Source organism: Amblyomma americanum, chromosome 1 (assembly GCF_052857255.1).
Source record: "Amblyomma americanum isolate KBUSLIRL-KWMA chromosome 1, ASM5285725v1, whole genome shotgun sequence".
Taxonomy (NCBI): Eukaryota; Metazoa; Arthropoda; class Arachnida; order Ixodida; family Ixodidae; genus Amblyomma; species Amblyomma americanum.
The window spans coordinates 533,610,762-533,636,166 of NC_135497.1; the positions used below are offsets into that span (position 1 = coordinate 533,610,762).

The 25,405-nt window shown below is 45.8% G+C and overlaps 1 protein-coding gene across 3 annotated transcripts in view; it reads right to left on the reverse strand.

The window, feature by feature from the left end:
- Positions 1-17,973: 17,973 nt before the first annotated feature.
- The window catches only part of LOC144116279 (uncharacterized), a 37,848-nt gene continuing 30,416 nt past the window's right edge, over positions 17,974-25,405 (reverse strand). For 2 of the 3 annotated variants that reach the window (XM_077651000.1, XM_077650999.1), the window contains exons 5-6: positions 24,048-24,339; positions 17,974-18,440 (exon numbers count right to left, since the gene is read on the reverse strand). In XM_077651000.1, the coding sequence (XP_077507126.1) occupies positions 18,313-18,440; positions 24,048-24,339 (420 nt within the window). In that variant the 3' untranslated portion in view covers positions 17,974-18,312. Of the gene's footprint in view, positions 18,441-20,209; positions 20,278-24,047; positions 24,340-25,405 lie in introns of all 3 variants that reach the window. The other variant, XM_077651001.1, reaches the window with a different exon arrangement.

Sequence of the window (25,405 nt, forward strand, 5' to 3'; positions counted from 1 at the left end):
GGTAGAATAAACAGTTGATTAGTAAAAAAAATGATATTCTGTCGTGGTTACGATAGCATAGAAATGCTAAAACCACCTTGGTCATTTCTCTGTAAGGCGAAGCACACCGCAACTTGTGTCGTCTGCATAACGCGAACGTGGAGCGCGTCTACGCGATAGCTGCTGAGTCTTTTTCCGACTCGTCTTCTTCGTCAGAGGACGAAAGTGATGATGAGGCAGCTATTCTGAGGCATGAAGCATCCTTGCTTCTGCTGAGATTGGACAGGAACCGCGTCCCCATTTACGTAGAGAGCGATCGAACGTTGTTCCACGGTACTTGGCCACCGAGTTTCAACGACTCTTTCGGTTCACTCGCGAGACAGCCCGCAACCTGACTGACCGTTTTGATGCGTCGGCGTACTATTCGAGAGGCGAGCATGGAAGGCCACAAATAACAGCGGAGAAGACTATGTTGATTGCTCAAGCCGGTCGTGGTGCACGGCCGGCTTTCAAGTAATAAAGCCGGTCGTGGGTCTCACATACCTGGCCACTCAGATGACCGTCAACCATATCGCCGACAAGTTCGATGTCGCCGAGTCATCTGTAGAGGTGTGCCTAAATCGGCTGCTGGAATTCCTCTTCAGTATCTCGGCGGAGATCATTCGATGGCCCACGCCAGCCGAGCGCGAACGAAGTACGGAAGAATTCCGAGCTCCGGCGACCAGGAAGATCGGCAGGCAAGGATTATACCAACGTACGTCATCGGGTGCATGTACGCGACGGGTGCCATATAGAAATTCCGAAGCCTGCGAATTCTGAGCAGTCGTACTACAACCGGAAGAAGTACCATTCTGTTGTCCTGCAGGGCATCTGTAACGAAAACAAGAAGTTCATTGAGGTTTTTGCCGGGTTCCCGGGTTCCGCGCATGATGCGTGAGTGCTGCAGAAAAGCTTCTTTTACGAAGGGGCTCTGCTGCTGATGTAGGCTTTCGACCTGCCTGATAAATTCAAGCGCCTTCTGCAGAGTAAGATAAGCGTTAAGTTGCAGTCTCGCTGACAATTTCTGGTCTTGAATGCCGACGACCAGTCTGTCTCGAACCAGTTCTCGGCGGGTGCCGTGCTCACAATGGTTCACAATGGTTGGAAAGTGTGTGCAGCGCAGTTTCGAAGTCTTCCACGGATTCTCCTTCGTTTTGGACCCTCGTGTTGAAGCATGGCCGTTCAAAAATGACGTTGCGCCGTGGTATGAAATAGCTGTCAAACTGCTTTAGGACGACTTGTAAAGTTCTTGGCGCTCTCTCTGACGAGTTTGAAGGTTCAGAAGACATTCTCGGCCTGTAGTCCATGAAGTAAAGGAGCGTGTCGACTTGGTGTAACCCTGACTTAATTGTCGCAGAGACCGGAAGCCGTGTAGAAACGCTCGAATTGCTTCCTCCATTTCGGCCAGTCGGCAGGAGTCGTCTTCCCATTTCAATTCGTTTTATATTGCCGTGAATATCTTTGCCCCGTTTGTTCGTTCGCACTCAAAATCGCGGGCACACGGCTTTATCATTTTGTTTTATAATACAAGATGCCACCATTACCTCCATTAATCGTGACGTGCAAATGCTCCTACAATTTTCCAGATTGTTGTAGTTGCTTTTGGTTCTTTATCTCGAAGTTCCATGCCAGCTTTAAATTAAGCGCGGCCAAGAACTGCACGCATTTAGTTCGATGACCGTCAAGCACGCTTGTGGCCATCGCTGCCGCCGAGTCATTGTTGTTGTTGTTAGCCTATCAAAAGATGGCACATACCCACACTGGGGGATGGGCCAAAAATCGGGTGGCTGTTCACCTGAACGCAGTTAATAAAAAGGAAAAGCACGTGGGAGCGCAACCTCGTCATGAACAGAAAAGGGATGAGAGTTTTGATTTCAAAATTCTAAGAATAATAATAATGGGAGGGATTAAATAATAATGATTAAGTCAAAATGTAATAATTGATAGAAAAGAAAAATTTAGAACACTTAGCAAGGCAGTCGGTGAGATTCTATCACGCAATTTAGAACAGCGGTACAAACACATCTGTGGCTGAACCCAAATGTGGTTGCGCCAAATGATAGCAAGAGCGGGCTGCTCAAACTAAGGCCAAGATGCTGCAAGGGCTCCTCCAGCAACATTTTCTCAGAGAGTTGAATCGGCGACAATACAGCCAAAAATGTTCTATAGATTCAGGCTCACGGCAAAATGCACAAAGAGGAGAGAGTGCCAAACCCAACTTTTGTAAATAGAAATTTAGAGGGGGGATGCGGCAGCGCAGCCTCGTCAGTGATACTTCAAGCTGCCGAGAGCAACAAATTTTCCTGTTCCAATAATATTTAAGGTGCTCATAATCCGCCGATGTTAAAAGCGTTGTGTCTTGCATGCTTAAAAATGCATGTCGCCGAAATCTAGGTGCTGTAATACAGGCTGTAGCCGGGATGATTGGCAACACGGGGTCGCTGAGGGAAGCCTTTGCGAGATTGTCAGCAATCTCATTTACTGTCACACTGCTGTGACCGGGAACCCATACTAAATAAACAAGGCTCATATGCAAAGGAAGTAGGGATAACAAAGTTGTTAAAATGGGACCGTCAACATGTGCGGCGAGGGACGAACACAGAGATAAAGAATCAGTAATTACTGCAACTGCAGTAATAGAGGGGTCTAGCTTGCGTAGAGCAAGTACAACTGCTAGAAACTCTGCTTGAAATATAGGGGTGAAATCTGGAAGGCGCAGTGAAAAGGACCAGTCTAAATGCGAGCAAAATATTCCCACACCTGCTTTTTCATTGCATTGCCATGCGTCAGTGGCTGTTGCTATATCTGTAGGTAGGGTCCTCAGATGATCTTCTAGAAGACCATTTAGAATACTCGGTTGCAAAAGTTTTGCATTTTTTGGGAATATGTCGTCGAAAACAAAGTGGATAGCGGGCCCATTGCGAAGCGCAGGAAGGATATCAAAAATGTTTACATCTAAAGGCTGAAGTAATCTTTGCACAAACATTACCTGAGGGGAATTGAAACGACACCAGGGGACACCAAAAAAGGAGGTCGGGTGACAACAGAAAATGCTTTGGGAACGGTGGAAATGGGATTCATAGATCCTGAGGTAAGTTTGCACAGTTAAAAATTGAAGTCGTGATAAGAGAGGCAGAATGCGGGCTTCAAGGTACGGCACATTGATAGCCACAAATTTTGGAAGGCCGAGGCACATGCGAAGTGCTTCCCTCTCTAAAAGGACGAGAGGACGAAGTTTATATGTAGACGAGCCTGAAAACAACACTGATCCAAATTCTAAAATTGGCCTGACATACACAGTGTAGATCATTAATAGCGCATCTCTGCGCATGCCGTACCGCGGTGATGACATAATCTCCGTAACATGCCCACGGCACGAGCCCCTTTCGCCGCGACATGGTCAATGTGAGGTCGCCAGGTGAGTTTGTTGTCATAAATGACTCCTATGTATTTTAGGGATTGAACCTGCGGTATTAATTTTAACTGGCAAGTGAGACGTACAGACCACTACAGGAGCGTATAGAGGGAAAACAAGGGTGGCGCACTTGCCAACATTTAACTTCAGGTGTAATGCGCTCAACCAGTGCTCAAGTGTATTCAAATATGACTGCAACAGACCATACAGGGAATGTATATCCGGCGCAGCAGCAAAAAACGCAATGTCGTCCGCATAGACGTAAGTGCGTACATTGCGGTGGAGAGGAATTGAGCTCAACAGAATATTAAAGAGCACAGGAGAAAGAACAGCTCCTTGCGGTACACCTCGCGTTTGTCTGTACCTCTCTGAATGAACACCATTATGGATGCAAAAGAATTCCCTGTTATAAAGAAATGCAGATATCCATGCAACTATATAATCTGGAAATTAAAGAGACTGTAGCCTATGTATCAGGATGGAAGGTTCTACACTGTCGCAAGCTTTGGCGACGTCTAACGTAACCAAATCCGGGACCAGGCGTTGACGACGAGCAAGGAGAATTCTGCTCTCAAGATCAGCATGTACATTCCATATCGAACACCGTGGCCGGAAACCGAGTTGGCACGGGCTGAGTATAGATTTGCGGTCCACAATGGCTGACACCCGAATTAGTAACACCCTTTCTATCAACTTTACCACGTTTGATGTTAAAGAAATTGGCCTAATATTATCCAATTCATAGCCTCCCTTCTGATTTTTAAGTAAAGGGATCACCTTGGACAGCTTCCACTCAGAAGGTGTCCAAGCATGTTTGAGAGAGTAGTTTATTAGGTGCAATAAGGAGTTGGGAGACTCTTCAAAGAGAATCTTGAGCATCTTTGTAGTAACACTATCAGGACTAGGAGCAGCAGCTGGAAATTTCTGGACAACTTGTGAAAGCTCTGATAGATTTACTTGTGAGGCATTATTATTTGGTACGACTGGTGCAAGCAACATTGGGCGCAAAGGTAGTAAAGACGAGAACCGCTTTTGCAGGCCTGTGGCAATTAATTCAACCGCCTGGATAGCTTCTTCAGGTGACATAACTAATGACTGGAAATTATGAGAGGACATGAGCTGTTTCCTAGACCGTAGAAAATCGAATAGTGCACGTCGGTTGCCCGCCTTTGAAAGATAATCGAAGTCTTCTGAGTCATATTTTTCATTCGCGCGAGAAACTGCGTTTAAAGGTGGCTGCAATAAATTCATAATCACTCCAGTTATTCGGGCATTGGTTATGAAGAAGCTTTTTCCATGCTGCCTTCCTCCGCCTGTTATCTCTTGTACAGTCTGCATTCCACCAGTTAGAAGAATTCCCTTTTGTTGGCCTCACCAGGAACTCCGACTTTTTACGGCTTTCCTCAATAGCCAGACATATGCTTGCTGACTGGTGGACTTCGGCGATGTTAGACACTGAAGCAAGGGCAGAGCGCAACGCCGTCTGAAATCTGTCATAATTTACATGTGACCGCAACTGAGAAGACGCCGGAGTAACACGACATATGATATCAAAATGAATAGGTATATGGTCAGTTGAGGTGCCGCCATCAACAGTCGACCAATTCGTTACGCCAATTCCAGGACTAATGAACATGATATCTAAAACAGATTGAGTGTATGAGCGAAGATAAGTGGCCGATCCTGAATTTAAGCACATCAGGTTGTGATCAGAAACCCAGTCCCAAAGGCGCTTGCCGCAAGTATTAGTCCTAAACCCCACGACACATGGTGAGAATTGAAGTCCCCAGCCACGAGAACTGGGTTTTTAGTTAGCGAGTAACAAGTCCAGAGGTCTGACATCCTGGACTCTATTGGGGAAATAACAATTTGCTATTGAAAATGGAGAGCACCCAGGAAGTACAAAGTCTAGTGCCAAAATCTCACAGTCAGGAGACATTTGTTGAAACGATACCATAGCCCTGCGGCAAAATTTTGAAGAGACTAAACTTAGTAAACCCCCTCCTCTTGACTGGCGGTCTAGGCGAAATGAACGGTAATTTTTGATATGAAAATGCTTGTCGGTTGAAAGCCACGTTTCTTGCAGAATTATGACATCCGGATTAAGCTGGGTAGAAATGCAGTGTAAATCTGTGGAAGCGGAAAGAATAGAGCGACAGTTCCACTGCAGAACTCGCAACGACACTATATGGTTGCGAAAGCCTAGCAGCAGCAAATGCTTGCTCCAAAATGGTATCCTTGGGTTTAGTGCAAAGCTGCTGCTTCTTTGATCTGGGCTGGGTGCCCAGAGAAGACAACGAATGAGACATGGGGGACCCGCTGCGCTTAAGAAGCCGCGCATCAGGCTCCACCATCTCGGAATCATAGATTATACCAACATCCCTCGAAGTACCCGAGGTAGGTACAGCGGAAGGGGCAGAAGTTAGTTCCTGGGGCTGTGATGCTACTGGAATTGTAGACCGGATAAGAGGAGAGGGAATTGCTGTCGAAAGAGGTGCCAAACCGGCCTGCAAGGCATGTGGAAGCTGAGTCGCTAGAACGTTTGTAAGGCAATCCGACACACTTGCGACAATCTTTTCTACCATTTTAGACATGGAAGCCTCCACAGCAGCCACAACTGCCTGGGACAGCGTTGAGTCTAGCTAACATGACACCTTGCCGAGCGGTCACACCGGCATAACCGTGGGCACGTTCTTTGACCTCTGAAATAGCGTCACAGCGCGAACAGCGTTTTCTGTGAATTATCTCCAGAATTTGGATTTCCTGAGCTCGAGAGGGACAATTTGAGTAGTTTGCAGAGTGCGCACCACCGCAAAGGTAACACAACTCATTCTTCTCAGTGCAGGTGCTCGTTGAATGACCATCCCCACAGTTGCAACACCTCTAGTTCAATCTGCAACCGCCGGCGCTATGTCCATAGCGCCAGCAGTTGTTACACTGTAGAGGCCTAGATGACAACGGGTCTACCCGAAAAATTAGAGGCCATGCCTTGATTTCAGAGGGGCAGGAAGTGCCGGCAAAGGTAGCAGTCATTGATTCAGTGGGCATCCGCAAGTTGTTAACATCCCGGCTACAGCGGTGCACAGCAACAACACCTGCAGCCGACAGAAGCTCAAGAGTCTCTGCCGGAGACAGGGAAGAGTCTACGCCTCGTACAATACCTTTCGTGCACGCCAGATGTGAAGGGATGAAGGAACTTACCCGAAGGGAGGCAAAGGATGAGGAGTTTAGCAAATCTCTTACACAGGCGAGGTCTGGCGATCTGCACAGAATCCCCGCCACGTCCAAACTGGCGTACCTCGGAAATTGACTCATAATGAGAAGTCGCCGACTGGAGAGCAGCCCGAACAGCGCCAGGGTTGTTCATCTTGATTGCACCAAAATCCTTAGGCACCAGTGCGACAGGTATACTGCCGACACCACTGCGCAAAAAAGCTTCCAACGGCAGGAGATTAGTGGACAGAGAAGCCGACCAGAGGTAGCTCCCCTGGCCGGGAGACTGGGCCGACATAGCCCGGGCTTACTGCTTTACCGCGCAAAGACGCAGAGAGAAAAGACCACAACCAGCCACCCGAAACTTAGCCGATCGTTCCCAGCAGAGCAGAGCTTTGTCCCCGCGTCCAAGCGTCCGCGCCGAGTTATTCAGTTCTTCTTATTATTATTATTAGCCTATCAAAAGATGGCACATAACCACACTGTGGTTAGTGGGCGCGAGTCAGCTTCTTAAACAGTTTCTTCTTCTTCTTCTTCTTCTTCTTCTTCTTCTTCTTCTTCTTCTTCTTCTTCTTCTTCTTCTTCTTCTTCTTCTTCTTCTTCTTCTTCTTCTTCTTCTTCTTCTTCACCCCAGGTATATGCACAGTTTCTTTCGGAAGCCTTTTCGTTGTCTTCCTGACTTCTGGATTGTCTTCACCAAAGCGGGACAGTTTGCATCACCTTTCAACATTGAAAAGTACAAGAAATATACAAAACTGAAGCTTATTATGTAAACGAGCAATAAATGAATAACAAAATAAGCTCGAAGTCTTGCCCCCCCCCCCCCAAAAAAAAAAGTTCAGGAGTCCCCGATTGACCATATTAGGTGTTCACTGGATGGCGGTCTTTTAGTGGGTGCCCACGTAGTGGTTGACACAGTTAACCATAATATCCTTTTTCTAAAACTTGAATCATTTGGTGCTGGTCCTGCACTTGACCCTTTGTGGGACAATGGGACACGTACGTTCCTTTTGTTCTCCATCCTAGGGGCTCGTAAGCGGCAAAGGGAAGCAGCAGTCCCACTTATATGTTATGCGGCCACCTATCTTAATGTTTCAATGATTTGTTTAGAAATGGTTTCAGCTGCGTCCACTGGATGAAGTAGTGATCGACTAGAAACCTGGAAACTTCGTTCTTTTCTTCGTTCGCGTTGCAAGTTTTTGGTATATTCAATGTAGCAAAAATAAATCGAAATGCATGGTGAGTGATTCCTTTTTTCACACAACGTGCACTCGTTCAGAAGATTTGAGATGACAAGTAATAAGAGAGAAGCATTTTTTTTACCATGCTGAAAATAGCTGGGCATTTAAAGACTGAATATTGACTGGTAATATTCAAACATTAAATGTAAAGTTTGTTCTTGTGCTTCAAATCATCAATAGCCAAACCTTCAGAACTGCCTGCGGCAAGAAGCCCTTCGGAATGAACATGGAGGGTAAAAAAAAATGGCCAAAAATAGCAGTTGGCGTCTCGGGTGAAGTTTGGCTCATTGGCAAAGAACACAACCTTCTGAAAGTCGAATAAAGACGTGGATACCGTTGGTGTTCCACGCGGGAAAAGTAGTGCGAACATGAGGTGATTAGAATCATGAGGTGGTTAGAAGAAGCCAGCTCTGGAAATCCATGTAGGTCAATGGGACAAATATATCCCATTTTCTTTATCCCACTAACTCTTTGTACTAAAATTGTGAAATTTGTTGAGAACCGTTTCTGTGCACCATCATATGCTCCTGCATTAAAAAATGTTCCACAAATTTGAAAAAAATACATGCATTCCCATAAAGGCTTAACCTAATCCGCAACTGATAGTTTGCAGGTTGTTCAATTTGGTGCCACATATTCTAACGCAAAGCTAATTGATCATGGCGTACCACAGGGGCCCCATCCTAGAGCCCCTCCTTTTCCTTGTGTACATTAATGACTTGGCAAAATATTTTTACTAGTGTAATTTCATTCGTTGTGCCGAATTCACTACCAATTTTTCCTATAATAGTAAGATAGTTACACTAAGCACGAACTTAAAAGCTGACTTCCGGAATATTTATACTTGGTGCCAAAATAACCATTTGCAAATTAATGCAAGGAAGACTACCTTTATGGTTTTCGATTCCCGCACCACGGAAGGCATTCCAGTGCCCCGGATATATTTTAGCACCCACACTATTTACCCATCTGACTTCACCACTTTTCTTGGGATCATTTTGATAGCCATTTAAAATTTGATCAGCACACTAAACTCATTAGGTCAGAAACTGCTTTTGATGTTCACGTGATAACTATAGCCTGCCATATTTCAGCTACTATCCTTGTACGTTGTAGTTTTTCTTTCATACATAGCCACCATACGCATTGCATATCATCTAGTTGGGGTACAACTAGTAACATTTATCATGTACCCACCACCTTCAAAATCAAGCTCTCCGTCTAATTACTTAGGTGTCCAACGATATATGAGACAGATACTGCGCCATTTCCTTCCCCCAAAACCAATTAATAATAATTAATAATAATTACTTACAGCCATTTCAGAATAGCCATCCTCGATACTTGCTACAATCTAAGCATTCTCCCATTATCATCAGAGCTTCATCTCAGGTTAACATCTCTTATCTTTCATACACATAATAACATTGTTCTTCATATTTTTGAATTGTCCAAACTCTTCAGTGACAATCACACATGGGTTTGCCGAGCAACCAAATCTGCTACTAATGAAAGTGCATGCTAAGTATGGAAAACAAACAGCATACTTTTTAGCCATCTTTGTGTGGAACTCATAGCCATCCGTAATAAAATCGGACCATTATTTACGTTCATTTCACCATTCATTTAGGACCTCCTTCAACCCTGGCTTCATCAGCTCACTAGTGCATTTTTCCCCCTCTATGTATCTTCTTTGCCGGTGTTAACATATTAGGTAAAGTATTGTATGTGTATATTACCTGTATTACTTTCATTTTCTACTTTGCTTTGTTCTTGTGCACTTTCTTCTTGCACTTATGTTTTGTTTGCTCGTTAGCATTGTATTATGTTTCCTTGGTTTTCATTCCTCTATTTTTGCATACTCTAATGGCCATGTAGCTTAACCACTGTAATTTTTCTCTTTTGGAGCAGGAGTTCCCACAGACAGTTATTACTTCATGATCTCCTTCAGTAACACTACAAACACCGTGTATTGAATGTACAGCCCTTGGAAATGAATGGATGAATGCTGCACACTGCAAATAAAGATTCCTTTAAGGATCTCATTACTTTAGGAGAGTTAACTGCTGGGCTAGTTGGTGTTGCATACTGAAAGAAAAATTTTGCGCCTAACACACACCACACACAGAAAGAAGACGACACCACGGGCGCACACTTCAACTATTTATTGAGGGTGAAGCACTCGACATATATAGGCCACGAAACAAAACACCGCGCATGCGTACAAGGTAACATGAAAAAAAACACTAGCTGATTAGGCGCGATAAAAACTTGCGCTCAGCCTCATAAAGAAAAACGATGTATCACTAACACAGTTAGGGCCCGCTTTCTTGATGTAGAACGCTTCCAGAGTTTCTCGGGAAGTCTGACACCTGCCTCTACCCAAAATCCTCGCCTCACGGAACCGTGGGAAGCAATCGGTGCAGGCTCTGCAGTGAACCACAAGTCGCTCACCTTCGTTATTTTTTATATCTAGTGCATGCTCCCTAAGCCGGTCATTGACACAACGCCCCGTCTGTCCAATATAGGATTTTCCGCAGGACAGAGGAATTTCATAAACCACATTTGTGGCACACTTCACGAAACGCTGGCCATGTTTCTTCTGGCAGCCGAGCTTTTGCCTATCGCAAGTAATGCGACGGCTTAACTGGGAAAGCTTTTGGGGAGCCGAGAATACCATCGGTACATTATATCGGTTAGCGACTTTTTTCAAGCCGTGCGTGACCTTATGAATGTATGGGAATACTACAGGCCACTCTTTCTTCTTCGGTTCTACCCTGCTTACCCCAGCCTTCAACTTCTTCAAAAGCGTTTCAGCCACAGGGACCAATACCGACTCAGGGAAGCCAGCTGCAACGAGCCTGCTGAATTGGTTGCAAAAACTTGCCTGCATTTCATGTACACACGACTTCCGTAGCGATGACTCCAGGCAGAGGTTGGCGATGCCTCTTTTTACAACTTTGGAGTGGGCCGAATTGTACGGCAGGAGCCCTTTCTTCGCACGAGGGGAGTAAGCCCAACAGATGTGCCCATCTGAAAACTTTAGCTGTAAATCTAAAAACTGAAGCGACCCATTATCCGGTAGCTCATAGGTAAAACGTAGCCCTTTTCCTAGGTTTCTAAAATCATCTAAAACACTCCTAACTGTAGCCTGATTCGAAACGGAGTACTTCTTGTTTAAAACTACTAAAAAGTCGTCCATGTAACGAAACACCTGAAGGACTTTGTCATTATTAAAATGGTTAAAACGATCGTGTAGAGAGCGATCGATAAAAGATAAAAAGATATTGCACAGTATAGGGGCAATGCACGAGCCTATGCATATGCCTTTCTTCTGCAAGAACGGTTGCTCGTCAAACAAGATAAAAGTACTACGAAGATAAAATTCTAAAAGGACTAAAAAGTTATCAACAGTGATGCCAGCGGCATTTTGGAAAGCCAATGGGCCGCTCTCGTCTATGCACATTTTAACAGAGGCAAACAAGTCCGGATAGGGCACTGAATGATTCAGTGCCCTATCCGGACTTGTTTGCCTCTGTTAAAATGTGCATAGACGAGAGCGGCCCATTGGCTTTCCAAAATGCCGCTGGCATCACTGTTGATAACTTTTTAGTCCTTTTAGAATTTTATCTTCGTAGTACTTTTATCTTGTTTGACGAGCAACCGTTCTTGCAGAAGAAAGGCATATGCATAGGCTCGTGCATTGCCCCTATACTGTGCAATATCTTTTTATCTTTTATCGATCGCTCTCTACACGATCGTTTTAACCATTTTAATAATGACAAAGTCCTTCAGGTGTTTCGTTACATGGACGACTTTTTAGTAGTTTTAAACAAGAAGTACTCCGTTTCGAATCAGGCTACAGTTAGGAGTGTTTTAGATGATTTTAGAAACCTAGGAAAAGGGCTACGTTTTACCTATGAGCTACCGGATAATGGGTCGCTTCAGTTTTTAGATTTACAGCTAAAGTTTTCAGATGGGCACATCTGTTGGGCTTACTCCCCTCGTGCGAAGAAAGGGCTCCTGCCGTACAATTCGGCCCACTCCAAAGTTGTAAAAAGAGGCATCGCCAACCTCTGCCTGGAGTCATCGCTACGGAAGTCGTGTGTACATGAAATGCAGGCAAGTTTTTGCAACCAATTCAGCAGGCTCGTTGCAGCTGGCTTCCCTGAGTCGGTATTGGTCCCTGTGGCTGAAACGCTTTTGAAGAAGTTGAAGGCTGGGGTAAGCAGGGTAGAACCGAAGAAGAAAGAGTGGCCTGTAGTATTCCCATACATTCATAAGGTCACGCACGGCTTGAAAAAAGTCGCTAACCGATATAATGTACCGATGGTATTCTCGGCTCCCCAAAAGCTTTCCCAGTTAAGCCGTCGCATTACTTGCGATAGGCAAAAGCTCGGCTGCCAGAAGAAACATGGCCAGCGTTTCGTGAAGTGTGCCACAAATGTGGTTTATGAAATTCCTCTGTCCTGCGGAAAATCCTATATTGGACAGACGGGGCGTTGTGTCAATGACCGGCTTAGGGAGCATGCACTAGATATAAAAAATAACGAAGGTGAGCGACTTGTGGTTCACTGCAGAGCCTGCACCGATTGCTTCCCACGGTTCCGTGAGGCGAGGATTTTGGGTAGAGGCAGGTGTCAGACTTCCCGAGAAACTCTGGAAGCGTTCTACATCAAGAAAGCGGGCCCTAACTGTGTTAGTGATACATCGTTTTTCTTTATGAGGCTGAGCGCAAGTTTTTATCGCGCCTAATCAGCTAGTGTTTTTTTTTCATGTTACCTTGTACGCATGCGCGGTGTTTTGTTTCGTGGCCTATATATGTCGAGTGCTTCACCCTCAATAAATAGTTGAAGTGTGCGCCCGTGGTGTCGTCTTCTTTCTGTGTGTGGTGTGTGTTAGGCGCAAAATCTTTCTTTCAGTCTCATTACTTTAATTCCACTTTATTCTATCAAGTTTTAATTGACTGTCCACTATACGTTATAAAGCAGTTTGCTTAGTGGCAGCAGCGTTGCAGCGAGTGAAAATGAGATTCGAAAAGTCTGGCAGTCAGGTGCAGTGTATTCTAAATATTCATTATTCTTAGGCGTTTTATTTGTGGGGCATGTTGCAGTGCCATGAAAAGTCCGAGTAGTCAAGCATGGCCAAAAAAAATCGGGTCCGAATTTTCGGTCGGTGACTGCACCTTTTAGAGAAAACTCTCAGAACACATTTCCTGCCGTAACATTTTATTGGCCACTGCCCATAGCGAAGGCAGCTCTTGAAATTCAGCATCGCTGTCGCTGTGCACATGCTATAGGGCAGGCAGGAGTCTTGGCAAAAAAAAAGTGAGCATTGAGTTAGTGTGCGTTCTCGCTCTTTTTCTACTAGCAGTCTTTCTCAGTTGTATTCGGTATAGCTGGTGTGAATGCAGCTGCAATGCTTGAGGCTGCTTTTGTGGACCTGACTGTTGCTTCTTTGCAGTGTGCAGCCTGGGTGCAGTCTTGTTGAGCAGAGGGGAGAGAAGAGACTCGACTACCACCGCCATGGGGAGGAGGGGTGGGCACAGCCGAACATGCAGACACGGGTCTTCAATTGGCGACCTGCGGGCGCAGCCCCTTTTTCTTAGCTTTGCACTCCAGTCGTCAGAGGCCCACTGCTGCTGCTTGACTCTGTTTCGGTTTGCTTTTGGTGCTAGGGATGAAGAAATAAAGGTTTTCTCTTCTTTTCTGTGCCCTCCTAAGAAGAATGGGCGGCCGCTCAAATCTTACCTTGCCCCTTTTCTGTCGTGGTTTAGTCAGACTTGATCACTTTGTCCACTATATGGGCATGAATCTTCATTCCTGCTGTGTAGTTGAGCAAGGGGAGAGGTGGGAGAAGCGGCAGCGGAGCATTGTTGTGGCGCAGTGTTGTGTTATCTGTGCATTGCCTGTTAAAACATTCCTCGCTTTTGCATGGAGGCTCCACACACCCCGTTTTATTTTTTTCATTTTCTTCTGATCTGCTGACACGTACTGCAGGCTTTATGTGGCAGCCACAGTCATCGACTCTCTGAAATTGTCGCCACTCTTGCTACTGTGCAGCTTCTTTCTAATCTACCCATGGAGTGACATGAACCTCTGGCTGTGCGTTTTTTTTTTCCCTCCACAAACCCACCACTTTCAGAAATTGTAGTTGTAGTCTGAAATGCAATCTAACTGCAAAGCTCAGACTGCATGGCTTTCATGCACAGATAACGCTTCTATTTTCCTGATTATGTTGCGATTTGCCTGTCCAATGTTGCCCGGCAGCTCTGGTTTTCAGGGATGTTCGGAAAGTGGGGAAAGACGAGAGACAGACAGAGCTGGCTACTTGCTTTCGGAGATTTCTCTACTGGGCTTTACTTTGCGACGAGAGTGTGTGCTGGCCGGTTGAGGTCGAGGAACGATTCTTCCCCCAAGTCGCTTGTGTGCTGCTTTTGTGTGTATGTGTGAGTGATTCATTTTGATTGTACATTAAACAAAATGGGGACAGAAAGGCTTCTCGCTCTGTAGTCCATTGTTGGTTGCAGAGTCCTGTTCACAGCCACTTGATGTCGGGTGGTTATTCGGGATGTGATAGTCTTATGCCTTTTTTGCCCTTCCAAGTATTATGGTACCTCTTTGTGTTGCAGACAAAGAACAGAGTGTTTATGCGCCAGATGCTACCATTAGCTTGTTTTGTATAGAACTCGAGGCTGTAAACAAATGCGTGCCCATTTTGTCTTGCTCTGTTCACAGCTGTGGTGATTACTTGCAGGCCTGGGAGCTGCATACAGATGTGGCAGTGTGTGTAACCTGTGCAGCACTCCTGTGACCCTAGTATTGTACGTAGGCTGTTCGGCGAGTTTAATTTTTTTTTCCCCTTGAGAAGGTTGCCGGCACCAGAATGAAAAAAAACTCCGACTTCAATTTTTAAGCAGGTTTCCACTTTTTTTCCCTAATGTAATTATATCTTCCACCCAGATAGCTGAACACTGACACACATTGCAGATGACATTGCTGATAAAAGGAAGACCTCATGAAGTGTGTGGCTGCCTCTGCTCTTATTTGCTGGTTTCTGCCATGTTGCATCAACCTGAATGCAGCACTGCTGTTGTTAAGGTGTGCAGAGTGATTGAGCTTTGAGTCTTGTGATAAGACCGTTTGGTTCATTTATGGCATAAGCGGATTTGAGCCTGGTTCTGCTATCTGCAGTAAATCCTGGGCACAACATACCCATATACATCAAATTGCTGTTTTTATTGAACACTCTGAATATCCCCTTGAAAATCCTATGCACAAGCATAACTCGTGTGCAGAACATTCCATATCTGATGGTGCACTATGCTTCTGCGAGTGGTGCTTTAAATTGCACTCTCGAGGTGTCCTTGGAACACCTGCTGCAGTGCTAACGCTGTGCAACTGCGCGACGCTGTGAACAAGCGGTCTCATACTCTATGTGGCACCACTATCGTGCGGACAAAGCAGTATTTGGTGCACGGCTTGTCATGTAGCGAGGCTAGCCCGACTGACTGAAGCCTAGCAACAAACCTCGCCCTGCTTACTTCGATGGGGAAGGAGTTGCGGAAGTTTAATGTGCCGTAACTCATTCCTTACTGTGCCTTCGGCCATTGGCCATTATAAGACTGATATTTTAGTCTGCACAACATTTAGTTGCCAAAAATTAGCACTCCAGGACAAGCTGCGACATCTGGTTTGCTCGTATAACACTTTCTTTGGTTGCAGTTTTGTTTTGTTTAATTTTCTATGAAACCTTGACCAGATGTAGTCCACCACCATTTTGTCGCACACTCCTCAAAGGTGGACGGCTACACCGAGCACGGGGGATCGAACCCCATACCTTCCACATGCAAGGCGGATGCTCAGACGACTAGGACACCGCTGCGGTACAAGAACAGACCTCTGAACAAGTGTAATGCACAGCACATCCCACATCTACCTCCACTTCATGTCCTCGCACAACTGCTTTCTGTAGTGGCACAGCAGTCATATTGCCCAGCAGTCATATAAGGGCACAGTAAGTGCAGTGTATTATGTACTCAGCTGAAAACCGCAAAAATGATAGCTAAGAGCATGTGCAACATTTTGTATATTTTAATTTTCTTTTAATCAACTTTTGGCTCGGTGCAGCGGTTTATTTTTGTTTTGCTTGTATTCTGTGTTACCAGTATATCTAACCAATAAATTTTTGCAAAGTTCTGCACACCAACTCTGCAGTCTTTTTTTCCCATTCCGAGTTATAATCAATAAGCTAGTTTGATGTATTGCGCACTTGAAGAAAATTGATTTTAAAATGCTCGATATGTCATTTTTTGCACTAAGGAAACTTAATTGCACTGAGAGGTGGCTCTTGCGTGTACTAGTATTAGGGTTAGACCTGTAATAATTGGGGGGACTACTTCCAAAGCAGTGTCTGCTGTGGCTTCGATAGTCCTTTTCATAGGGTGCCTCTATGGTCAACACCTCTTTCAGGGTGAAGACTCCGCTCTCGACGGTGGCATGTTTAGTCCCCTCTCCACCGGCTGCACTGAGTGCAATTCTGCAAATTTAGTGTTCTGTCAAGACTTTGTTCTACAAGAGATTGTTGAACCAGTGAATTTGATCCACATAACTGCAGCATAAAAAATTACGAGCACAAAAAAGGGGAGAAACACATACGACACGGTCGTATGTGTTTCAAGCTCGTTTTACAGTGAATTGGAGTTGCACAAAAGAATATTTTTTGCAGCCGATCTGCTGAGAAACTGTGCCTTGACCACAGTCGTTCTTGCACCGGGCGTAGCATATTCTGGTGCAATCTGTTGACCCGCATACTATTCATTTTGATTACTACTCCAACAATCGGGATTACTTATAACCAGCTGACATTTGCCAAAGGCTGCCAATCGGACAACTTCTCGCTCACTATGAAATCAAGTGCAGGAATTCAATTGCCTCTGACGGCTGCTATAATTATGGTAATAATGAGGGTGCAAAGTTACATTATAGCTCCAACCCCACAGGAACTTCTGGAATATTAGCCTTCCGCACGCCTTACCTTGTATGCATCGCTGAGTAGTCTGTTGGTTTGCAGCAGTCTCATTCCCACTTTTTTCTGCACGTCGCTGTCCGGAGCACAGCAAAATAACCACTGTCATTTTATAGTGTGGGCAGAACACCCTCACACAACAGGAACTCGAAGAAAGGGGTGCGGCCCAATGGCGAAATTGCCCACTTTCGCCTAGCTTTTGCATGTTTCGAGCGTTCCTTGCCGGATTTCTTCTCCCAATTAGAGACGCTTTGTTACTCGTCACAGCCCTCTTTTCTCCACATTACAGCTGTCTCTGTATAAATCGCACCTTCTGCACCAGACATGGGAAGCTGCATTTTTGGTCCACCGTACTAGAAGCACGTGCGCAGATTACAAAGGCTGTGAAAGCTGAAAGACGAGTGTTAAATCCTGCTAGGCCAAATCAAAATTTACAGTGCTTTGTTCAGAACTTGAAGACAGACTTTTCCCAGTAAAGTCCGGGCCTTTACCGTGCTTGGCTGGGGATTCATGGCCGTAGAACGCAACAGCCAACTGTGCCATGAGATGCAAAGGAACAGCGGGCACAATAGGATAACCAGGAAACTGCGGAGATTACCCTAGCGAAATAAAAGATGCAGGAAGGCAATAGCCTATCAGATTACTGACAGCTAATGGTGTGAGTGTACTGGTAGTGTAGGCTTTCTGGTATATTGGTCTTATAGTCCAAAGGGTGTATTGGTCTATTCCAATAGACCTATAAGGCCAGTATGCTGGCACACCAATAGGTGTCACTAATCTGATTAGCTATTGATTTCCTAATTATATTGTAGGTCTATGGTGCATGGGTCTCATTGTCTGCTGGTCCCGATTTCTGGAGGGTAAGGATAGCAATCTTCCTTGTGCCTCCAGAGCTCGGGAGTTCCAGGAATGGAGTTGTGCAGCAGTTGCAATTACTATATACAATTCAATACTCCATGAGAGTGGCAACACATATTGGAACATCACCAAAGCTTTGACTGCAAGCAGCTCTGGATTAGTAGTAAGTGGTTTATTACAAATAATGAAAAAGGAAGGAAAGAATTTTTGCTAGCCCCAGGCATCTGCCATCGATACGGAACCACCTGGGCTGGGGCAGCGGAAATAAAGGATAGCAGGCAGAATGGAGAAATGAAATGAAAGAGGTGAGGAGATAGATAAAAAGGATACGGGAGGAGGTACAATACACCAATAGGCCATTTATGCAATAATATATGTACATGATGAATGTGTGTTATGTTCATAATAAAGAGAAAAGCACACATGCACAACGCTACAGTTGTTGGATGTCTGGGGCTCGGAGCCGCACTCTGACGGAACCACGGTCACGACGACGCCTGCTCCGACCACTGCCACCACCAGGACAGGACTGCCAAAGAGTTAAGAGTGGGGTGATGGGAGGAAGGTTATGAGTGGGTTTATTGACATTTTTACAAGCGTTGTCCAACTCTGGATTGCAAGATTGTGAACTCTGGCCCAATGCTGTAGTCCTTCCAAACCTAAGGCACCTGAAAAATAAAAAGCACAATGCAGTTTGCAGAAAAAATAATCTAAAATGTAGGACACTGCATCACTTTTTCAAAAAATTGCTACTTCCCATTGTAGAGCAGTGACATGCGACTGATGCATGCATATAAATCTCCAACAGTAGGTCAACGTGCCACTGATCTTACCCGGTGATGGCACTGTATGTTTGGAAGGACTGTTCGAAAGCTCTGAAAGACAAATCGGGCTGTGGAACGCTCTAGAGCTGTCCACCCTGCTTTCGGTTCCAACGTGACTATGCATGCTTGGCATTGCACAATCTGCTATGCGAATGCGTGTCGATATACAGTGGACGACCGCTTTTTCGGACCCTCTAGGGACCGTGAAAACGACCGAAAAATCAGGGAGTCCGGAAAATCAAATTTCACCGAAAAAATCACGAACTTATTGCCATTACGCTGGAGGAAGAAGTCCGTTGTGTTGCACACATTCTAAAGCTCCTAATAACTAAATTTTGCCGCACGACACGTGCACAGACAACGGGCAGCGACTGCTTTCATGAGCTCGGCCTGGCTGTGCTGCCCTCGGCATGTCGCCGATGAACGCACGGGTTGGGACAAAGTCTAAATGGGAAAGCAAACATGCCGCTGCGGGAACTGCATTGTGCCCGCAATACGATGGGCCCAGAAACAAGAACTCAAAGATGGCAAAAGAATAAGAACCGAGAAACGGCCGAAGCAAGCGCTCCGCCGGCATTGGCCTCCATCATTCGGCCTAGGACTAGAGCCAAAATCTGCATCGTATTCGCCGATATGCACTCTGCGGTGGCTTGTGCATAATGAGGGGCGTAATCGAAACGCGTTATTTACGGTTTTACGAGAGGAGAGTCAGGGTTGCGGTGTGTTTTGCCACGGATACGCTGACCTCGCTTAAAAATGCAGCACCATTTCCTCCCGCGCTTGCCGTCTCTGTGAAGGTTTGTGCCTCCCACGCGCTTCGCTGCTACCGCTTTCCGTATTCAAACCGAAAGACTCGGCATAGATGAGTTCCACGAACTCTGAATGCTTTTCAAGTTCGTGCGGCGGAAGACGTTCAAGAACCGTACGAACTCGAAACCACCGGGGCGCAATGTGCCGACTAGCGCAAAATTTCAGTATCGCAAGAGGCCCCTTTAAGCTTGAAATTCGTTTTATTTGATCAAGTTTTCGATCTCTCCTGCAGTCTGAAGTAATGAGGTTCCACTGTACACATTACATGGTGGCGAGTGCAAACGAGGTCCATAAAATCGAGCAGTAAGTTGCGGTGCATCTGAAATTTTAGGCGCTCTTATACATTGGCTCTATGGGCCACGTCGCGGTGCCGCGAAGAAGTCCGAATAATCTAGCATGTCCGAAGAATCAGGCGTCCGAATTTTCGGTCGTCGAGTGTAGTCTCTTGACACGACTGTTAAGCTTGGAACACATCTGTGCAAGCCGATTACACCGGCTATCGACCTCCGAGGCGGCGCGTGCTACCGGCGACCGCCAGGGGGAGATAGTCGCGTTGGAATTGAAAGTAGGGTGTTCAGAGCATCCCCTGAACCGCAACAGCTGGTGTAATTGTATAGAGCCTGGGCACTATAATAATAGTCTCACAGAGGTGTGTCCCAATCTTAAGGAGGGATGTGGGGCTAAAATACTGATTTTCGAAAAAAAAAAGCAGCGTTTAAGTTCGAGTTATTTTAGATTGCTTATTTAATGAATATTCTCACCAAGTTCAGTTGTTATCTGAGAAGTAGAAAAGAAGAAATTACTTCTTTTCACGACGTAGTGGTAGGCTGTCAAAGGGGTCTATGAATGCTCTTCTCGAGACGCGGCCGCACTGCAGGCAAAAAACCAAACGAGATGTGAATGCCCGCGTTAGAAAATTTGTTTTTCGCGCTTTTATCTTCTGTCGAGAATAAGCAAGGCTACTAACGAAAAAGTAAAAAAGAAAGGCATATGGCATATTTCTGGCCGCGGCAACTGCAGAGTGGCTGGCAAACCAAAACAGAAGCTTGGAATTGCGGAAATTAACACGTGACCACCTAACGCTGTTTTTGCACCATTCGGAGTCGCTCCCACTTTGGTTGTGTTCGATGCTTGCTATCTGTTCCCTTTTCTTCCTTCTATGGGTCTATTGCGAACAGTGGGTGGCCAGTGGTGTGACCGGAAGATGCCCCTACTGAAGGCTTCGATATGGAGAAGTTTGGGAAGCGAAAACTCACCACGAAATCGAGAGGCTTACACATCACTGGGCGACCACCAGCAAGTGAGCGTCTGCTTGTGCGTTCGCCAGGCACAAGCCTGCTGCCGGCGACCGAAGCAAATCCTTCAAGCTCCAATGATGGTTCATCACCCGAAGACCGAATTTGCATCACTAAGAACCGTGGAGACTACAGCAGCATTGGCTGTACTAGAACTTAATGAGGGTGCACATGGCATCAAGAGAGTGTTTGACAAGCTGGAACTAGAACATGGGCGAGTCCAGACGATGAAGCACGATGGAGCAACCCATCATATTTCACGAGCGAAGGAAAGGGCAATGGACAGCTCTAAAGCTGAAAAACAGAAAAGGCTTGAAGCATTTGCCACAGAGCAGCGTCCTGTTGAAGAGGAGGGCCCGACCTATGGATCAGGGCCCCCACTTCAATTTTCTTTACCGCAAAATAAAATTAGGTCAGATTAGAGCAGGGGTTGCACGCACCCGGTAAGAACTTGAAACAGCCAAAGCTCACTGCGTTTTTTGCACCTAAATAAAGTTTTGCTCCACTGAATACATTGTATTTTGACTTCCTCGCCGCTGCACAGCAGTTAAAGCTCGACTGTTTTAGATTTTCTCGAGTGGTCGCTTGTATCGAATTACCGCTTATAACAAATTTTTTCGCTGTCCTGCTGACTTCGTTTTGGTAAGGGATTACTGTATAATGGCAACAAAAAACTGAACTTTGTTTTTAGAGTGATAACATTTTTAAAATATATTATAAAAAACATGCGAAAGGTCTTATCCTGCACTATAAACCATCTAGAAGATATCTAATTAGAAAATATTAGAATATCTTCAATATTTTGGAAATGATAGTTTTCCTAAGCTGACACACCTGATTGCTTAATATGACAGCTATAACTTTTTTTCTGTTTGAGCTAAGAAGCTGATATTTTGAATATTGCCTGATGAGAAGATACATTCTTCCTAAAAATTTTATCAAAATCGGTGCAGTAATTCAGAAGTTGACTCTTCAGCCTAGCATCCCCCTAAAAAGCCATAGCAAGAGGTTATATGGACGTATATCCGTGAGGCGAGACGTGTTGCAGGGCGCCGCTACTGCGCAACACCAATGAGAAAACTGCCGAGCTGTAGCATCGCCAGCAAGAACGAAGCAAATCTCTGTACAAGTTAGCAGCTTGCTTGCCAGTGAAACGAGCGTCATTTGACTTTACTATGCAAAAAACAAAATGGGGTAGACAAGACGTATTTTAGTGGCATTAATGATGAAAAATTACTAATGAAATAGACTATCGAGTGCTCCGAGCGCGAATTACTTGACCCAACCTTCCGTTCCAAGCTTCCAGGACACGACTTGCCACTTAAGGAATACAGCGAGCAGCACAGTAGAAGGCAAAATTAAGGTTCGAAAGTTTAAACAACAATCCCAAGAAATCCTGCATACCATTTTAAAACTACCCACCGCACTCCATCATACTGTGCGATTGAAATTCCTTTGTCGCGCATGCGACAGCCATTGTCAACGCAACGCTTGATTCAAACACCCTTGTTCGCGCAGGCAACAGCATTTAGCAACGCAAAGCCACAGCACAAACTGAAAGAAACTAACCTCCAGCCTGCATTCATAACGAATTCGTGCACCCGGGGTTAAAGTCAGGGTGGTCTTGGGCCGGTCTCAGACCCCCTCCAATATTGACGAGGGGTTTGAGACCTCCCTTGCCTTCATTGTCTTTGGGTATTGTTCAGAAAAGTTAAGACTGTAATGTAGTGGTTTCATAAATATGCATATGGTAAAATTACCGACGCTTCGTTTCACTGTAAGATGTTTTACACAAGATACCATCGAGCATACTGGCAGAGCAAGAGGACCGCTTGTTTAAAGGGACGCAGAAAGGGATGTTTGAGCTTGGCTTTAAAATGCTTGCACTGTATAGAGTACAGGCCACCCAGCGTCCGTGCCACGTAAGAGACCACAAAAGCAAGCGGGAAATTAAGAATACATTTTTAAAAATTCCCTCTTTCGCACCTCGCGGCGACGCACAGTCCCGGGCTTTCATGTGAAAACCTGGCATACAACATCATGCCGTGCAAGCGATGTCAGCAGCAGGGGGTTACCATTGGTTCACAGCGCCTAATTCTTTCAGACGTCATGTGCTACCACGGCCGCTCCGTGCGCCGCAGCTGGCAGAGGTAGTGGAGCGGCCGGGTGCGTGGGGCTGGCAGGGGAGCGCCGCTGTTCTGGCGTGTGAGAGGAGAGGGAAAGGCACGGAGACGCGGAAGTTCAAACTTTATCTGCATTTAACTCGCCTTCCACAGAACGAATTAAAATAATTCTTGCTGAAGGAGGAAGCGTTACACAAAGGTGCCCCTGTGCTGTTAAAGATCCTCAGGTGGTGGAAATTATTGGAGCCCTATATTACGGCACATCTTTCCTCCTTTCTTATTTCACTCCCGCCTTTATCCCTTCCCTTACAGCACAATTCAGGTGTCCCCGACAGTGAGAAGAATACTGCGCCATTTCCTTTTCCCAAAAATCCAATTTTCAAATTCATTTTTTTCACTTTGGAGGATGAACATAGTGCATTTCAATAATTCCGGTCACATCTCTTTCAACTCTCTTCCGAGGTCTTGTGTGCGGAACCACTCCCTGTGGACACATTTTGCGGTCAGGGTTTGCGGGGAACTTCTGGTGACGGCTTTTAGTTCGCACGAGGCATGTAATGCTTTCCCACTCAATGAAAAAAAAAAAAAATTAGCTGCGGTTCAACTACTGCTAAACCTGGTTAGAGCGAAAGCTGTATTGAGCAAGAAGAGATGGCTTGGAGTCATAACATTGAGCGCGTCCCGCACACCAGATACTCAGTGCACCCATTCTGCCAGCCTAGCAGGTGGCAGTTAAATTAATGGTTGATCACAAAAGGTTCCTTAGCAAATGAACGCTGCACCCTACTGCTGCAGTGCGGCGTGTCTGCCACAATGCAGAAACCGAACGTGAAACAGCATAAGAGAAGAAGTTCAATTATAAAATATTTACTGGTTGTACGCAAATAGTGCAGAAGAACCTAGTTCGTATGTTTCCGGTTCAAACAACTGTCCAAACATTTGGGATTTCAGTGACTGGTGCCTTCCCTTGTTCTTGAAGTCATTTTCAAAACCAAAATACTAGTTTTGGATCACACATTTTTCCAGAGAATAAGTCTTCGCGTCACATTTAAAAAAAAAAAACTTATGACAAGGTTCTACTGAACCACATGGTGATCCGTGTTTCACAGTAAAGTCTTACTACATCAATATAGTAATAGCATCATGTAATATCAATATTACGAGAATAAAACATGGTACTAAAAATCTGGTGTCTGTAGTCCTCTCATTTCACACTGACATACCCAGATCTTGAGGGTCCTGCAGATGGCAGTCACAGTGGGGCAGTAGGTTCGGACTGCAGCATAGCAGAAGAGGGTGCCGTGGGTACAGCGCTGCGAGAGCCATCCAGCCACCCGCCACGCCAGGGAGTGGTCCCGGATGACCAGCTTGAGGATGAGGCCGCCCCAGAGTGAGGAACCATAAATGCAGCCAGCGTAGTGGGGCAGCTGCCGCAGCACTACCGGACTTCGCGTGATAGTCGTTCATCACCTCGCCCAGCAGCATGGCAGGTATCTTCTTTAGGTTGATCAGCACCTGGTGGGTTGTTTCAAATTAACAAAACTCCTCTGCATTTACCAACAGGAATTTAGATAAATTTTTTAAGCATCGAGAGCACTAAAGCACTTCCTGTTGCTTATTCGGCAAGAATTTTCACCGCAAATAATGCAGAGTGGTTGTCTTGTATGTAGTGTTGTTAGGCACTGTTAACGTCTGCGGTTCCAACGCTGTTTCCATGACATGATCCAACTACTTGCTCAGGACGTTGCCAATGGAGTTCCCACTCCTATCTTTTCTCAATCCATGGCTGGCAGCTTGGCAGTTAACTTGCTCACTTCCTACGTTTTCAGTCTTCAACTCAATTCCATCACAGACAGCATAAAACTCTTGGCACTTACAGGGCTAACCCTTAATACTTTACTAAAGAAAGCATGTACCCCCCTCCCCATTATAAGAGGTGCTATATTGTTCACTGACCATCCTGCTGCTTTTTTATACACCCTTCACATCTGTCACAAAATTCAGCGCATTTTCGAAAAAAACAGGCGCTGCGCCTAAGCAATCGTGAACGCGTGCGGTAAAATAAAACAAAAACAGCGGGGAAGGACCCCCCGGGGAGTGCGTAGCTTTGAGTACTGCTGCAACTCGGCTCGCCAGTGGGGCACCAAAGTAAATATAAGACACGCACGGCATCGATTTTTCTCGAATGTCGAAGTTTTCGCTCGTGGACGGAAAGGGGGTAACCTTGCCAGCGCCAAAGTGATACCTCTCCCCTTCGCTCCGGCACCGATGACTCAGCGTGCTGCAAATGACCTAGATTGTTCTAGAAGGTGGTCTCCGCGCTCGACCAATGGGGTCACGCGCCCGGCGCAAGTAGGAGGAGCTTGTGCAGTTGAAGCGGCGTGTGTGTGTGCGCCTGCCCTAGCGTGAAGAACAGACGCAGACTGCACCTATAAATGAGGGGCTTCAACCGCTGTCTGTTAGCCCGAGTCACCATTTAAGCTTCCGAGAAGCGCGCCCGCTCGACTCCCGGGAGAACACCACTCGACCAGCCAAGGACGGACCAGCGAGGCAACGTGCGCCAGTCTGCAGATCGGCCCCG